The sequence below is a fragment of the Dysidea avara genome, chromosome 6, assembly GCF_963678975.1.
Source record: "Dysidea avara chromosome 6, odDysAvar1.4, whole genome shotgun sequence".
Taxonomy (NCBI): domain Eukaryota; kingdom Metazoa; phylum Porifera; class Demospongiae; order Dictyoceratida; family Dysideidae; genus Dysidea; species Dysidea avara.
In genome coordinates, this window is record NC_089277.1 from 3,356,190 (window position 1) to 3,375,484 (window position 19,295).

The 19,295-nt window shown below is 35.2% G+C and overlaps 1 protein-coding gene across 4 annotated transcripts in view; it reads right to left on the reverse strand.

Annotated features, from left to right (window-relative positions):
- The window catches only part of LOC136257281 (uncharacterized), a 265,717-nt gene that overhangs the window by 210,396 nt on the left and 36,026 nt on the right, over nt 1-19,295 (reverse strand). For 3 of the 4 annotated variants that reach the window (XM_066050375.1, XM_066050377.1, XM_066050378.1), the window contains 5 exons: nt 18,771-18,869; nt 17,191-17,280; nt 14,578-14,676; nt 12,986-13,084; nt 4,461-4,559 (listed from right to left, as the gene is read on the reverse strand). In XM_066050375.1, coding sequence (XP_065906447.1) covers nt 4,461-4,559; nt 12,986-13,084; nt 14,578-14,676; nt 17,191-17,280; nt 18,771-18,869 — 486 coding nt within the window. The remainder of the gene's footprint in view (nt 1-4,460; nt 4,560-12,985; nt 13,085-14,577; nt 14,677-17,190; nt 17,281-18,770; nt 18,870-19,295) is intronic. The other variant, XM_066050376.1, reaches the window with a different exon arrangement.

Genomic DNA, 19,295 nt, shown 5'->3' on the forward strand with positions numbered 1-19,295 from the left:
CTGAGTGGTGCCAAGGCATGGCACATAACTTGTCTCAGGCTGATCGTTTTCTAAAACAGTTAGTATGTTTCAGTTTTTAAGTTGCATCATTCTAACACTGCCTACACAGTATTTATGCCTGTTTATAACTTAATTGAATGCAAAGTGCTTATAAAAAATCCTGAATTCTAACTCATACACTATGCTGGTATTATATTATAAACACTGTAGTTGTTGTGCTCAAGGCTTGCAAATCAATCTAATATTTATGGTAGTATCAGTACTAGGCCTCAGTCAAATATGCTCAAAACGTTGCCAAAATGCTTTCAGGAATATCTCAATTTATCACCTATTATGCTGTTCTGCATTCCTATTATACTTGCATTATGCTCCTAGGTAAGCAACATTTCTTACGTACAATTACTTTGAAACATTTTCATCAATGATTGTTCTATTGGACTATTTCACTACAAAGTGATTGTTCTATTAACTTAAGGAATATGCATTTGAGTGCTCTATTGCAGTTTGCAGTTTCCACTGACTGCTCTGTTATGGAGTACCAATCTATTTTCATGGAATTGAGCTCCATAGTTTGAAATATCTACCTAATATACTAGCATTATGCTGGCCCATTGTGCTTTTTATCATGCTGACATATTTGACACACGCCTAATCAGTACTATGTACACCACCTAATCAAATTGTTATGGTCTATCCTTCTAAATAAGGAAAATGTCTGAAATTACTAACTCTTTCTCAAAAATTTCTGGTAGTGAAGAAGGTTTACTATAATACTGATCTATCATTATATCAAATAGGAGGTTATATCCTTGAACACTGATAAACTTCAAGTTGAATAGCTACATCATTACTGCCAACACACACCACCTCTTTGTGCTAAAGCACGTAATACATTAAGAAACAGTTTCAACAATTTAATCTCAGCATACTACAGGAGGATCCTTATCAACAAATACCACAATATTGTCCTTGCTAAATACAGCCATGATGAGAATTATAAGCCTGATAATCTTTACTTCAGCAGCAAGCCAGATCAGCATGTTGACAATGGAAAATCTTATTGTATCATATTCTTGGGGATCTGTGTTGACATAATTATGTTGTAAACACAGTTATCCCTAGTTTTGAAACTGCATGTTTAATGTGATGCAAACCATGGCCTGGACTACCAAAATAGACCTTGATACAACAAATAATATACTTATGTAATATACTTTAATAAGGGAATCCAAAGACAAAATCTCTTCAATATTATTCACCTTGTTGGATTGGTTGATAAAGCACAAGTCCGTGTTTTCAAACTGTTTAACATCATCGTACAATAAGGTAGTACACCTGTAGGCATCTGTGATTCCCTCAAAAGTATTTACAGAAACCAGCCCCACAGTACCTTCATGGGCTAGATTGTATCTATACTACCAAGGTGTAAAACACGATATCACTGTGACCCAAAACATTTCCCATAAATTGCAATTGGCTACAAAAGTTTTAAAATCTCTGTTTAGTGTAATTTTCTACTGACTCATTGACTAACTAACCAACTGCCTGAGCAATTGTTTCACACAAGCATATCTTAATAATGGCTAACAGTATGTACTTGATGTTTTCAATTTTAGATACATGTACATGTTCAGTAGTTATAATGTATATAATCTAATAGAACAATTAATCATATTACAATGCAACACATAGAGACAGGTTAACACATTTTAAAATATTCATTTTGTACATATAATATTACGATAGTGTACATCTAACAGAATACACACTTTATTGTGGACATTATTATTGTGTTAAAGTGTACATCTTGTGAATGGAAAGATAGACACAAATTATATGTGTGAAGTACACTGGCTACTGTGCATTAAATCCAAACAATAATATTGTAATAGAACATTATCATTTTGGGATGATCTTATATGAGAGATCATACTTTCTTACAATAATATTGACCATAAACCAGTCACACAATACCTTCATGGCACCTTGACAGTATTGGTTAGGTACAGTATAACCAAGCTTACTGAAGTACTTTCACTTCATATTTTACATTTTTACCTTCATATTTTACTTGCTATTTTAAACAGAGTGGAATTGCCTGGCCATATTAGTTGAGAAACTAAACAATAACTGTATGATACAGAGAAACATCATTTATCCGGACCCCACTTATCCAGGTTCTCGGTTAACTGAACTATGGAAATGACTACTCAATAAGAGTACTGACTGTTCTATTAGGGTAGTTGAAAGTACTGGTATTTAAAAAGAATTCTTTATGCTATTTTCAGAAATATAAACTTTTCAGATTTAAGAACCACTCCTGGTCCAAAGGGGTTTGGCTAACTGAGGTTCCACTGTAGTTGGTCTAGTACATTTTACCCACAGCAAATGTTAAAGTTCAATTGATACATTACCAGTCAAGTGGTGGTAACTGGCAACCAAAGTAATCTCTTACTTTATGCACTACCTTTCACAACACCACACATTATAATACACCACTGTGATACATATGTGAGTATGTACACATACAATCTGTAGAATAACAATTAGTTAAGTCATACTGATTCCTCCTATTCACTGATTGTAATAATGAACTGATCAGTAATAATAAACTGGAAAAGTGGCTTAATGAGAACTACGGACCTGCCGATTATGCTTATTATCTTACCTATTATGCTATGCTCTACTGCTCAAAATTTTGCCTATTATGCTCAAATTACTTCTTAATATTTACCTATTATTACCACATTATGCTCAATGTTTATAACTCAGTTCCCATGTTTTTCTAGTAAATTTGCACTTTATGGGAAAACAGTAAGTTGCTGAAGCACACACTCTAACTCCTTTGTCAAAATACATGTCACAGAAAACAATGATATACTCTAATATAGCTAGTGGTTCAAGAAACCATGGAACATCTGGGTAATATGACTATATTACAAAGTTGAAATAAACAAATACGTACATCTTTGGGTCATTACTACCAAAAAATTGGTAGTTTTAATTGCAGGTAAAACAAAATTTTATTGTAAGAAAGTATAAACTCTCAGATAAGATCATCCCAAAATGATATGTTCTAATACAGCGTCATTGTGTGGATTAATGAACAGTAGTCAGTGTACTTCACACATGTATACACTAAATTCTAATAAGTACAAATGACTCAAATTTTGGATTACCATAAACCAGTCTCACAATACATTCATGGCACCTTGGCAGTATTGGTTAGGTACAGTATAACCAAGCTTAAAAGTAACTTCATGCAATATCATATTTTACATTTTTACCTTCATATGTTATTTGATATTTTATACAGAGTTGAATTACCTGACCAGTCTATACTAGTGAAGTGGTGGTAACTGACAACCAAAATAATCTCTTACTTTATGCACTACCTCTTCACAATGCCACACATTATAATACACCACTGTGATACATATGTGAGTATGTACACATGCAATCTGTAGAATAACAATTAGCTCTGTTATTCTGGTTCCTCCTATTCACTGATTGTAATAATGAACTGTTCAGTAACAATAAAATGGAAAAGTGGCTTAATGAGAACTACGGACCTGCCCATTATGCTTATTATTTTACCTATTATGCTATGCTATACTGCTCAAAATTTTGCCTATTATGCTCAAATTACTTCTTAATATTTACCTATTATTACCACATTATGCTCAATATTTATAACTAAGTTCCCATGTTTTTCTAGTAAATTTGCACTTTATGGGAAAACAGTAAGTTGCTGAAGCACACACTCTAATTCCTTTGTCAAAATACATGTCACAGAAAACATTGATACACTCTAATAGAACAGTCAGCTGTCTGATTGTTCTCTAACTATTCTATTAGAGCAATCTTTTTCTGTGATATGTATTTTTATAGGCAACAATTTATAATAATACACAAGTGTTGTGCCTATTATGCTGGCATTATGCTCAATGCTTTCAGGCACCTATTATGTTCAATTACTATTATACCAGCATAATCAGCAGGTCCCTAAAGAGAACTCTGTCCATTTTCCAAATTAATCAAATTTTACCACTTTACAGTACACTAACAACTAACACAGTCCTCACAAGTGATGTCTGCACAATACTCATGAAGTATATAAATTGACTACCACAAGCCAATAAGGAAAATATCATAATACCATTAACATGTTATTACACTAAACATGACATACTAAACTACCTATCATAAAGTGTGACCACATTTGACTAAACCAGGCTTCCACACACATCCAATTCTTTGAAGTTAACTGCTTGGATTTTGACAATTCAGGATCCTATTGGCATACAATTTTAACAAACTTCTTTCATTGCATTATACAATAACAGGTCAAAATCTGAAAGTAATAGCATATTATACTCCAACTGGATGTGTGTGGAAGCCTGGTTTTGTCAAATCTGGTCACATAATTATTGATACTTATACACTACACAACAACTAACCTTGTTCTGATGATTAATATCTGCTCCAAATTCATGGAGCATCTTCACCACATCAGTGTGGCCTCCATTTGCTGCAACCATCAGTGGGGTCCATCCATTCTAAAGTTGAAAACAACACTAACATGTTATGACACTAAACAATACATACTAAACTACCTATCATAAACCTCCTTAGGAATAGTTTATACATGTAGAAGGTATACATATTTATACATGTTTATACACGACTATTATGCTTAGCTAGTGGTTCAAGAGACCATGGGACATCTGGGTAATATGACTATATCTTACAAAGTTGAAATAAACAAATACATCTTTGGGTCATTACTACCAAAAAATTGGTAGTTTACTTGCAGGTAAAACAACCCAAAATTTCAGTCATTTCTACTTATAGTGTATATAGAGGTGTACCGATAATCGGATCGGCTAAAATATCGGCCACCGATATGGTTTTACATATCGGTATCGGTAAAGAACAGCAGGAGGACCGATATCGCTACCGATATTTATGCGGTAGCAATAGTTTGTACATAAACGTATTATGCATTGGTTTTCTACGTTATTCATTAGTGTCAGTGGCTTATTGTTCACTCTGAAACAAGTGCTACGCTACCAGAAGCCATATAAAACACACTATTCTAGTGTTTGTTGCTGCAAAGCTTATTACAGTCTTTACAAATGAAGCAGTTGTGGAGTACTTTGTAATAAAAAGAAGGTTTACAGGATAACTTAGGAGACTTGCTTTACCAGCTTTTCAACAAGCCATTAGAATGCGGAGTAATGCAGAAATATCCGTTTAAGACTTAATGGGAGCTTGCATAAAAATTTTTATGGGTGCCTAATTGTCTGGATTGCACAATAGAAACCCAAACTGTATACCACCAAAGGCAGTGTATAGCAATGAATATATGCACTTGTTGTTGTAGGGTAGGTAAATGTACACTTTCAACTAGAATGCAAATATCGGATCGACTATTGGTTATCAGCTTCTTTTAGTGGGATATTGGTACATGCTAAGAACCCATATAGGTACATCTCTAAGTGTATACATGTGTGAAGTACACTGACTACTGTTCATTAATCCACACAATGATGCTGTATTAGAACATATCATTTGGGAGGATCTTATCTGCAAGATCATACTTTCTTACAAAAATATTGACCATAAACCAGTCTCACAATACATTCATGGCACCTTTGCAGTAGTGGTTAGGTACAGTATAACCAAGCTTAAAAGTACCTTCGTGCAATATCATATTTTACATTTTTACCTTCATATGTTATTTGATATTTTTATACAGAGTTGAATTACCTGACTAGGCCTCAGTCAAATATGCTCAAAACGTTGCCAAAATGCTTTCAGGAATATCTCAATTTTCACCTATTATGCTGTTCCTCATTCCTATTATACTTGCATTATGCTCCTAGGTTAGCAACATTTCTTATGTACAATTACTTTGAAACATTTTCATCAATGATTGCTCTATTAGACTATTTCACTACAAAAGTGATTGTTCTATTAACTTAAGGAATATGCATTTGAGTGCTCTATTGCAGTTTGCAGTTTCCACTGACTGCTCTGTTATGGAGTACCAATCTATTTTCATGGAATTAAGCTCCATAGTTTCGAAATATCCACCTAATATACTAGCATTATGCTGGCCCAATGTGCTTTTTATCATGCTGACATATTTTACACATGCCTAATCAGTACTATGTACACCACCTAAACAAATAGTTATGGTCTATCCTTTTAATTAAGGAAAACATCTGATTCTTTCTCAAAAATTTCTGGTAGTGAAGAAGGCTTACTATAATACTTATCTATCATTATATCAAATAGGAGGTTATATCCTTGAACACTGATAAACTTCAAGTTGAACAGCTACATCATTACTGCCAACACACACCACCTCTCTGTGCTAAAGCACGTAATACATTAAGAAACAGTTTCAACAATTTAATCTCAGCATACTACAGGAGCATCCTTAACAACAAATACCACAATATTGTCCTTGCTAAATACAGCCATGATGAGAATTATAAGCCTGATAATCATTACTTCAGTGGCAAGCCTGATCAGCATGTTGACAATGGAAAATATCTTATTGTATCATATTCTTGGGGATCTGTGTTAACATAATTATGTTGTAAACACTGTTATCCCTAGTTTTGAAACTGCATGTTTAATGTGATGCAAACCATGGCCTGGACTACCAAAATAGACCTTGATACAACAAATAATATACTTATGTAATATACTTTAATAAAAGAATCCAAAGACAAAATCTCTTCAATATTATTCACCTTGTTGGATTGGTTGATAAAGCACAAGTCCGTGTCTTCAAACTGTTTAACATCATCGTACAATAAGGTAGTACACCTGTAGGCATCTGTGATTCCCTCAAACGTATTTACAGAAACCAGCCCCACAATACCTTCATGGGCTAGATTGTATCTATACTACCAAGGTGTAAAACATGATATCACTGTGACCCAAAACATTTCCCATAAATTACAATTGGCTACAAAAGTTTTAAAATCTTTGCTTAGTGTAATTTTCTACTGACTCACTAACTAACTAACCAACTGCCTGAGCAATTGTTTCACACAAGCATATCTTAATAATGGCTAACAGTATGTACTTGATGTTTTCAATTTTAGATACATGTACATGTTCAGTAGTTATAATCAAGACACACGGTAGTGTGTCGTGCGGCCCAAGAAGCCGGCGCGCAACACCCGTGAGTATATTGACAGGAAGAAAACGCAATTTTCACACCTCCATAGCTCTGTGATGCCTTGATGAAACAAGACGATTTTTGCTGTGGACATTCCCTCCACCTTCAGCACTCTACATTCCAAATTTGAGCGAAATCGCTTCAAGCGTTCCCGAGATATGCGACTTCAAAAATTGGCTTAGTTTCTTCGTTTTTTTTTCTTCTTATTTTTCTTCCTCTTTTCGCACACTTACAAAAATTGCTATAAAACGCGAACGCAATATCCGATTGCCTTGAACTTTGGCACACTGAAGGGGGTATAACGGCGCATCACTGTACCAACTTTGGCTGGAATACGATAAACAGCAAAAGAGTTATGAGCGATTATTCACGAAAAATAACGCCAATATGTTGTCACGCCTACAGGGTAAACCTCGTATGGGAAGAAGCTGAAAATCGGTGGGTGAATAGGTTAACTATTGAACCTCAAACCTTTTGTGGTTTGAAAGAAATCAAGCTAAAAACCAGGAAGATACCACGAAAAAACCAACAGTGTGTAACAATTACGCAATTGAGATTAGCTAATAAAAAACTACTACTTGCCACGCCTACCAGATAAACCGCTTGGGGTAATGCTTTGAAAATCGCTGTATAGATGGAGCAATCATCTTAGAAAGGCTCTTCAATGGCGTAGAAGAATCAGACTTAAAGCCACGGAGTTATAACACGAAATCCAACTTGGTGCAGCAAGTGCGAGATCGAGATACTCTAATAGAGCAGTCACCCTAATAGAGCAGTCACCCTGAAGAGAATTCAAGAGATCAGCAAGAAACAAGTAACCTGTATAGAGATCAGCTACAAACAAGTTACCCTGTAGAGAGATCAGCTACAAACAATTCACCCTGTAGAGAGATCAGCTAAAAGAAGTTACCTTGTAGGGAGTTCATGCAACTATGGAAAGAGATAGTTCAGCTAGAAGAAATCACCTAGTAGAGTTCAGCTACAAAGAAACTACCATGTAGAGAGTTCAGTTACAAACAAATCGCCCTGTAGAGAGATCAATAGAAGAAATTACCTTGTAGATAGTTCAGCTACAAAGAAACCATCATGTAGAGAGGTCAGCTACAAACAAATCTCCCTGTAGAGAGATCAGCTAGAAGAAGTCACCTTGTAGAGACTTCAGTTACAAAGAAACCATCATGTAGAGAGTTCAGCTACAAACTAGTGACCTTGTAGAGACATCAGCTAAAAGAAGTTACCTTATAGAAAGATCAGCTACAGAGAAACCATCATGTAGAGAGTTCAGCTGCAAACAAATCTCCCTGTAGAGAGATCAGCTATATAGAAGAAGTTTCCTTGTAGAGAGTTCAGCTACAAACAAATCACCTAGTAGAAAGATCAGCTAGAAGAAGTTACCTTGTGGAGAGTTCAGCTACAAAGAAACCATCATGTAGAGAGTTCAGCTGCAAACAAAATCACCTGTAGAGAGTTCAGCTACAAACAAAACTCCCTGTAGAGAGATCAGCTAGAAGAAATTACCTTGTAGAGAGTTCAGCTACAAAGAAACCACCATGTAGAAGGTTCAGCTGCAAAGAAATCAGTAGAGAGTTTGGCTACAAACAAATCTCTTTGTAGAGAGATCAGCTAGAAGAAGTTTCCTTGTAGAGAGTTCAGCTACAAACAAATCACCTAGTAGAAAGATCAGCTAGAAGTAGTTACCTTGTAGAGAGTTCTGCTACAAAGAAACCATCATGTAGAGAGTTCAGCTGCAAACAAATCACCTGTAGAGAGTTCAGCTACAAACAAATCTCCCTGTAGAAAGATCAGCTAGAAGAAGTCACCTTGTAGAGAGTTCAGCTACAAAGAAACCATCATGTAGAGAATTCAGCTGCAAACAATCACCTGTAGAGAGTTCAACTACAAACAAATCTCCCTGTAGAAAGATCAGCTAGAAGAAGTTTCCTTGTAGAGAGTTCAGCTACAAACAAATCACCCAGTAGAAAGATCAGCTAGAAGAAGTTACCTTGTGGAGAGTTCAGCTACAAAGAAACCATCATGTAGAGAGTTCAGCTGCAAACAAATCACCCGTAGAGAGTTCAGCTACAAACAAATCTCCCTGTAGAAAGATCAGCTAGAAGAAGTCACCTTGTAGAGTTCAGCTACAAAGAAACCATCATGTAGAGAGTTCAGCTGCAAACAATCACCTGTAGAGAGTTCAGCTACAAACAAATCTCCCTGTAGAAAGATCAGCTAGAAGAAGTTTCCTTGTAGAGAGTTCAGCTACAAACAAATCACCCAGTAGAAAGATCAGCTAGAAGAAGTTACCTTGTGGAGAGTTCAGCTACAAAGAAACCATCATGTAGAGAGTTCAGCTGCAAAGAAATCACCTATAGAGAGTTTGGCTACAAACAAATCTCCCTGTAGAGAGATCAGTTAGAATATCAGCTAAAAGAAGTTACCTTGTGGAGAGTTCAGCTATAAAGAAACCAACATGTAGGGAGTTTAGCTGCAAACAAATCACCTGTAGAGAGTTCAGCTACAAACAAATCACCTAGTAGAAAGATCAGCTAGAAGAAGTTACCTTGTGGAGAGTTCAGCTACAAAGAAACCATCATGTAGAGAGTTCAGCTGCAAACAAATCTCCCTGTAGAAAGATCAGCTAGAAGAAGTCACCTTGTAGAGAGTTCAGCTACAAAGAAACCATCATGTAGAGAGTTCAGCTGCAAACAAATCTCCCTGTAGAAAGATCAGCTAGAAGAAGTCACCTTGTAGAGAGTTCAGCTACAAAGAAACCATCATGTAGAGAGTTCAGCTGCAAACAATCACCTGTAGAGAGCTCAGCTACAAACAAATCTCCCTGTAGAAAGATCAGCTAGAAGAAGTTTCCTTGTAGAGAGTTCAGCTACAAACAAATCACCCAGTAGAAAGATCAGCTAGAAGAAGTTACCTTGTGGAGAGTTCAGCTACAAAGAAACCATCATGTAGAGAGTTCAGCTGCAAACAAATCACCTGTAGAGAGTTCAGCTACAAACAAATCTCCCTGTAGAGAGATCAGCTAGAATATCAGCTAAAAGAAGTTACCTTGTGGAGAGTTCAGCTATAAAGAAACCATCATGTAGAGAGTTCAGCTGCAAACAAATCACCTGTAGAGAGTTCAGCTACAAACAAATCTCCCTGTAGAGAGATCAGCTAGAAGAAATTACCTTGTAAAAAGTTCAGCTACAAAGAAACCACCATGTAGAGAGTTCAGCTTCAAAGAAATCACCTATAGAGAGTTTGGCTACAAACAAATCTCCCTGAAGAGAGATCAGCTAGAATATCAGCTAAAAGAAGTTACCTTGTGGAGAGTTCAGCTATAAAGAAACCATCATGTAGAGAGTTCAGCTGCAAACAAATCACCTGTAGAGAGTTCAGCTACAAACAAATTTCCCTGTAGAGAGATCAGCTAGAAGAAGTTTCCTTGTAGAGAGTTCAGCTACAAAGAAACCATCATGTAGAGAGTTCAGCTGCAAACAAATCACCTGTAGATAGTTCAGCTACAAACAAAACTCCCTGTAGAGAGATCAGCTAGAAGAAATTACCTTGTGGAGAGTTCAGCTACAAAGAAACCACCATGTAGAGAATTCAGCTGCAAAGAAATCACCTGTAGAGAGTTTTGCTACAAACAAATCTCTCTGCAGAGAGATCAGCTAGAAGAAGTTTCCTTGTAGAGAGTTCAGCTACAAACAAATCACCCTGTAGAAAGATCAGCTAGAAGGAGTCACCTTGTAGAGAGTTCAGCTACAAAGAACCATCATGTAGAGAGTTCAGCTACAAACAAATCACCTGTAGAGAGTTCAGCTACAAACAAATCTCCCTGTAGAGAGATCAGCTAGAAGAAGTTACCTTGTGGAGAGTTCAGCTACAAAGAAACCATCATGTAGAGAGTTCAGCTGCAAACAAATCACCTGTAGAGAGTTCAGCTACAAACAAATCTCCCTGTAGAGAGATCAGCTAGAAGAAATTACCTTGTAGAGAGTTCAGTTACAAAGAAACCGCCATGTAGAGAGTTCAGCTTCAAAGAAATCACCCTGTAGAAAATTCAGCCACAAACAAATTACCCTGTAGAAAGGCCAGTTAGAAGAAGTTACCTTGTAGAGAGTTCAGCTACAAAGAAACCATTCTGTAAAGAGCTCAGCTGCAAACAAATCACCTGCACAGAATTCAGCTACAAACAAATCACCCTGTAGAGAGATCATCTAGAAGAAGTTACCTTGTAGATAGTTCAGCTACAAATAAATCACCCTATAGAGAGATCAGCTAGATAAAGTTACCTTGTAGATTATTCAGCTACAAACAATTCACCCTGTAGAGAGAGCAGCAAGAAGAAGTCACCTTGTAGAGTGTTCAGTTACAAAGAAACCACCATGGAGAGTTCTGTAATAAATATATGTATTATATATATATATATAATTTGTACATTTACTGATAAAATCAGAAATATTTAAAGTACATCTGCTTCATCTTTTCTTCTTCCTATGGTAAAGAAAAAAAGACAGGTTAAAAAAGTCCCAAAGCCGCTATGGCCGGCTTTTGGGTATAGAAATACAAAAAGAAATGAAATCTAATCCAAAACAGCCAAGCTGTAAAAAAACAGTGCGGCCCTCAAAAAGGCTATGGTGAAAAAAGATGTGAAATCCAAGGTGGCGGCCAAGAAATGGCTGTGATGGTAGATTAATGGTAAAATTTTTAATAACGGCAATTTAGGTGAATTTTTTGCCAAGACCAAGCGGCACAAAAATTCACCTGAATTGTCGTTATTAAAATTTTTACCATTAATCTACCATCACAGCCATTTCTTGGCCGCCACCTTGGATTTCACATCTTTTTTCACCATAGCCTTTTTGAGGGCCGCACTGTTTTTTTACAGCTTGGCTGTTTTGGATTAGATGTATATAATCTAATAGAACAATCAATCATATTACAATGCAACAGATAGAGACAGGTTAACACTTTTTTAAATTTTGATTTTGTACATATGATATTATGATAGTGTACATCTAACAGAATACACACTTTATTGTGGACATTATTATTGTGTTAAAATGTACATCTTGTGAATGGAAAGATAGACACAGATTGCATGTATGAAGTACACTGGTTACTGTGCATTAAATCCAAACAATAATATCGTAATAGAACATTATCATTTTGGGATGATCTTATATGAGAGATCATACTTTCTTACAAAAATATTGACCACAAACCAGTCTCACAACACCTTCATGGCACCTTGACAGTATTGGTTAGGTACAGTATAACCAAGCTTACAAGTACTTTCACTTCATATTTTAGATTTTTAACTTCTTATTCTACTTGCTATTTTATACCGAGTTGAATTACCTGGCCATACTAGTTGAGAAACTAAACAATAACTGTATGATACAGAGAAACATCAGTTATCCGGACTCCACTTATCTGGATTCTCGGTTAACTGAACTATGAAAATGACTGCTCAATTAAAGTACTGACTGTTCTATTAGGGTAGTTGAAATACTGGTATTGAAAAAATTCTTTATGCAATTTATACACAGTTTCAGAGATACAAACATTTCAGATTTAAGAACCACTCCTGGTCCCAAGGGGTTTGGCTAACTGAGGTTCCACTGTAGCTGGTCTAGGGTATAGGTACATTTTATCCACAGCAAATTTTAAAGTTCAATTGATACATCACTAGTGAAGTGGTGGAAACTGACAACCAAAATAATCTCTTACTTTATGCCGTTCACATAATTATTGTTACTTATACGCTACACAACAACTAACTTTGTTCTGATGATTAATATCTGCTCCAAATTCATGGAGCATCTTCACAACATCAGTGTGGCCTTTATTTGCTGCACACATCAGTGGGGTCACTCCATCCTAAAGTTGAAAACAGCACTAACATGTTATTACACTAAACATGACATACTAAACTACCTATCATAAACCTCCTTAGGAATAGTTTATACATGTAGAAGGTATACATATTTATACATGTTTATACACGACTATTATGCTTAGCTAGTGGTTGAAGAGACCATGGGACATCTGGGTAATATGACTATATCTTACAAAGTTGAAATAAACAAGTACATCATTGGGTCATTACTACCAAAAACTCGGTAGTTTTAATTGCAGGTAAAACAATCCAAAATTTGAGTCAATTGTACTTATTTGAATTTACAGTGTATACATATGTGAAGTACACTGACTACTGAGCATTAATCCACACAATGATGCTGTATTAGTATATATCATTTTGGGATGATCTTATCTGAGAGATCATACTTTGTTAAAAAATATATATTGACCATAAACCAGTCTCACAATACATTCGTGGCACCTTGGCAGTATTGGTTAGGTGCAGTATAACCAAGCTTAAAAGTACCTTCATGCAATATCATATTTTACATTTTTACCTTCATATGTTATTTGATATTTTTATACAGAGTTGAATTACCTAGCCAGTCTATACTAGTAAAGTGGTGGTAACTGACAACCAAAATAATCTCTTACTTTATGCACTACCTCTTCACAACACCACACATTATAATACACCACTGTGATACATATGCGAGTATGTACACATACAATCTGTAGAATAACAATTAGTTAAGTCATTCTGGTTCCTCCCATATTCACTGATTGTAATAATGAACTGATCATTAACAATAAACTGGAAAAGTGACTGAATGAGAACTAGGGACCTGCCGATTATGCTTATTATCTTACCTACTATAGTATGCTATGCTGTACTACTCAAAATTTTGCCTATTATGCTCAAATTACTTCTCTATTATTACCGAATTATGCTCAATGTTTATAACTCAGTTCCCATGTTTTATAGTAAATTTCCATTCAATGCTTTCAGGTACCTATTATGTTCAATCATTATTATACCAGCGTAATCGACAGGTCCCTAATGAGAACTCTGTCCATTTTCCAAATTCATCAAACTTTACCACTTTACAGTATACTAACAACTAACACAGTCCTGAAATTGATGTCTGCACAATACTCATGAAGTATATAAATTGACTACCACAAGCCAATAAGGAAAATATCATAACAACACTAACATGTTATTACACTAAACATGACATACTAAACTACCTATCATAGAATGTGACCAGATTTGACTAAACCAGACTTCCACACACATCCAACTCTTTGAAGTTACCTGCTTGGATTTTGACCATTCAGGATCCTATTGGCATACAATTTTCCCAAACTTCGTTCACTGCATTATACAATAACAGGTCAATATCTGAAAGTAATAGCATACTGTACTCCAACTGGATGTGTGTGGAAGCCTGGTTTTGTCAAATCTGGTCACATAATTATTGATACTTATACACTACACAACAACTAACCTTGTTCTGATGATTAATATCTGCTCCAAATTCATGGAGCATCTTCACCACATCAGTGTGGCCTCCATTTGCTGCAACCATCAGTGGGGTCCATCCATTCTAAAGTTGAAAACAACACTAACATGTTATGACACTAAACAATACATACTAAACTACCTATCATAAACCTCCTTAGGAATAGTTTATACATGTAGAAGGTATACATATTTATACATGTTTATACACGACTATTATGCTTAGCTAGTGGTTCAAGAGACCATGGGACATCTGGGTAATATGACTATATCTTACAAAGTTGAAATAAACAAATACATCTTTGGGTCATTACTACCAAAAAATTGGTAGTTTACTTGCAGGTAAAACAACCCAAAATTTCAGTCATTTCTATTTATAGTGTATATAGAGGTGTACCGATAATCGGATCGGCTAAAATATCGGCCACCGATATGGTTTCACATATATGGTTTCACCGATATGGTTTCACATACATCATTGGGTCATTACTACCAAAAACTCGGTAGTTTTAATTGCAGGTAAAACAATCTAAAATTTGAGTCAATTGTACTTATTTGAATTTACAGTGTATACATGTGTGAAGTACACTGACTAGTGAGCATTAATCCACACAATGATGCTGTATTAGAACATAGCATTTTGGGAGGATCTTATCTGAGAGATCATACTTTCTTAAAATATATATATTGACCATAAACCAGCCTCACAATACATTCATGGCACCTTGACAGTATTAGTTAGGTACAGTATAACCAAGCTTAAAAGTACCTTCATACAATATCATGTTTTACATTTTTTGTACTTTTATATTTTACTTGCTATTTTTATACAGAGTTGAATTACCTGGCCCTACTAGTTGAGAAACTAAACAATAGTTGTATGATGGAACCTCAGTTATCCAGACCCCACTTATCTGGATTCTCGGATAACTGAACTATGGAAATGACTGCTCAAATAGAGTAGTGACTGTTTTATTAGGGTAGTTGAAACACTGCCATTTAAAAACAAATCTTTGTGCTATTTTATGGCTATTTATACACAGTTTCAGAGATACAAACTTTTCAGAGTGCTGGACCACTCCTGGTCCAAAGGGGTTTAGATAACTGAGGTTCCACTGTAGTTGGTCTAAGGTATAGGTACATCATATCCACAGCAAATGTTAAAGTTCAATTGATACGTTACTAGTGAAGTGGTAGAAACTGACAACCGAAATAATCTCTTACTTTATGCACTACCTCTTCACAACACCACACATTATAATACACCACTGTGATACATACGTGAGTATGTACACATACAATCTGTAGAATAACATATTAGTTAAGTCATTCTGGTTCCTCCTATTCACTGTAGTGTTGTTCCAGTATCAGCTAGTTATTACAGTTCTAGTTCCAGTTTTGGAACCATCATCTTTAAAATTACAGTTCTAGTTCTAGTTCTGGAACCACTAACATTTAGAATTACAGTTCTAGTTCCAGTTCTGGAACCATAACCTTTAGAATTACAGTTCTAGTTCCAGTTCTGGAACCATAATCTTAAGAATTACAGTTCTAGTTCCAGTTCAGGAGCCATGGCATTTACTTGATATTCTAGATCAACACTTATTTTAACTTAAGTATTACCAAAAGCCCATAATGAAATATGGATACTCACTATTAAGTTATATAAGCTAATATGCTACAGGTTTAATTGTTTCATAAATGTAGCTAATACTGTATAGCATGTAGCTAATACTGTATAGTAGTTATCAGCATTATTACACTAACAACTATAACCCTAACACTCTATAGGGCGGTACTAAAAGACTTGTAGCTTCATGTAATTATCGAACACTGAACCAGACATAACATGCGACTGAGCCAGCATTTTGCATTCTGTTCTAATATTATAGCTAGTAAATTTGCACTTTATGGGAAAACAGTAAGTTGCTGAAGCACAGACACTAAATCCTTTGTTTGTTAAAATGCATGTCACAGAAAAGATTGATATACTCTAATAGAACAGTCAGCTGTCTGATTGTTCGCTAACTATTCTATTAGAGCAATCTTTTTCTGTGATATGTATTTTTATAAGCAAGAATTTATAATAATGCACAAGTGTTGTACCTATTATGCAGGCACCTATTATGTTCAATCGTTATTATACCAGCGTAATCGGCAGGTCCCTAATGAGAACTCTGTCCATTTTCCAAATTCATCAAATTATACCACTTTACAGTATACTAACAACTGTCTGCACAATACTCATGAAGTATATAAATTGACTACCACAAGCCAATAAGGAAAATATCATAATAACACTAACATGTTATTACACTAAACATGACATACTAAACTACCTATCATAGAATGTGACCAGATTTGACTAAACCAGACTTCCACACACATCCAATTCTTTGAAGTTACCTGCTTGGATTTTGACCATTCAGGATCCTATTGGCATACAATTTTCACAAACTTCGTTCACTGCATTATACAATAACAGGTCAAAATCTGAAAGTAATAGCATATTGTACTCCAACTGGATGTGTGTGGAAGCCTGGTTTTGTCAAATCTGGTCACATAATTATTGTTACTTATACGCTACACAACAATTAACTTTGTTCTGATGATTAACATCTGCTCCAAATTCATGGAGCATCTTCACAACATCAGTGTGGCCTGCACACATCAGTGGGGTCACTCCATCCTAAAGTTGAAAACAACACTAACATGTTATTACACTAAACATGACATACTAAACTACCTATCATAAACCTCCTTAGGAATAGTTTATACATGTAGAAGGTATACATATTTATACATGTTTATACATGATTATTATGCTTAGCTAGTGGTTGAAGAGATCATGGGATATCTGGGTAATATGACTATATCTTACAAAGTTGAAATAAACAAGTACATCATTGGGTCATTACTACCAAAAACTCGGTAGTTTTAATTGCAGGTAAAACAATCCAAAATTTGAGTCAATTGTACTTATTTGAATTTACAGTGTATACATGTGTGAAGTACACTGACTACTGAGCATTAATCCACACAATGATGTTGTATTAGAACATATCATTTTGGGATGATCTTACCTGAGAGATCATACTTTGTTAAAATATATATATTGACCATAAACCAGTCTCACAATACATTCATGGCACCTTGGCAGTATTGGTTAGGTACAGTATAACCAAGATTAAAAGTACCTTCATGCAATATCATATTTTACATTTTTACCTTCATATGTTATTTAATAATTTTATACAGAGTTGAATTACCTGACCAGTCTATACTAGTAAAGTGGTGGTAACTGACAACCAAAATAATCTCTTACTTTATGCACTACCTCTTCACAACACCACACATTATAATACACCACTGTGATACATATGTGAGTATGTACACATACAATCTGTAGAATAACAATTAGTTAAGTCATTCTGGTTCCTCCTATATTCACTGATTGTAATAATGAACTGATTAGTAACAATAAACTGGAAAACTGGCTTAATGAGAACTAGGGACCTGCCCATTATGCTTATTATCTTACCTACTATGCTATGCTGTACTACTCAAAATTTTTCCTATTATGCTCAAATTACTTCTCTATTATTACCGAATTATGCTCAATGTTTATAACTCAGTTCCCATGTTTTATAGTAAATTTCCAATTCAATGCTTTCAGGCACCTATTATGTTTAATCATTATTATACCAGCATAATCGACAGGTCCCTAATGAGAACTCTGTCCATTTCCCAAATTCATCAAATTTCACCACTTTACAGTAAACTAACAACTAACACAGTCCTGACAATTGATGTCTGCACAATACCCATGAAGTATATAAATTGACTACCACAAGCCAATAAGGAAAATATCATTATAACACTAACATGTTATTACACTAAACATGACATACTAAACTACCTATCATAGAGTGTGACCAGATTTGACTAAACCAGACTTCCACACACATCCAATTCTTTGAAGTTAACTGCTTGGATTTTGACCATTCAGGATCCTATTGGCATACAATTTTCACAAACTTCGTTCACTGCATTATACAATAACAGGTCAAAATCTGAAAGTAATAGCATATTGTACTCCAACTGGATGTGTGTGGAAGCCTGGTTTTGTCAAATCTGGTCACATAATTATTGATACTTATACGCTACACAACAACTAACTTTGTTCTGATGATTAATATCTGCTCCAAATTCATGGAGCATCTTCACAACATCAGTGTGGCCTTTATCTGCTGCACACATCAGTGGGGTCCATCCATCCTAAAGTTGAAAACAGCACTAACATGTTATTACACTAAACATGACATACTAAACTACCTATCATAAACCTCCTTAGGAATAGTTTATACATGTAGAAGGTATACATATTTATACATGTTTATACACGACTATTATGCTTAGCTAGTGGTTGAAGAGACCATGGGACATCTGGGTAATATGACTATATCTTACAAATTTGAAATAAACAAGTACATCATTGGGTCATTACTACCAAAAACTCGGTAGTTTTAATTGCAGGTAAAACAATCCAAAATTTGAGTCAATTGTACTTATTTGAATTTACAGTGTATACATGTGTGAAGTACACTGACTACTGAGCATTAATCCACACAATGATGCTGTATTAGAAGATATCATTTTGGGATGATCTTATATGACAGATCATACTTTCTTACAAAAATGTTG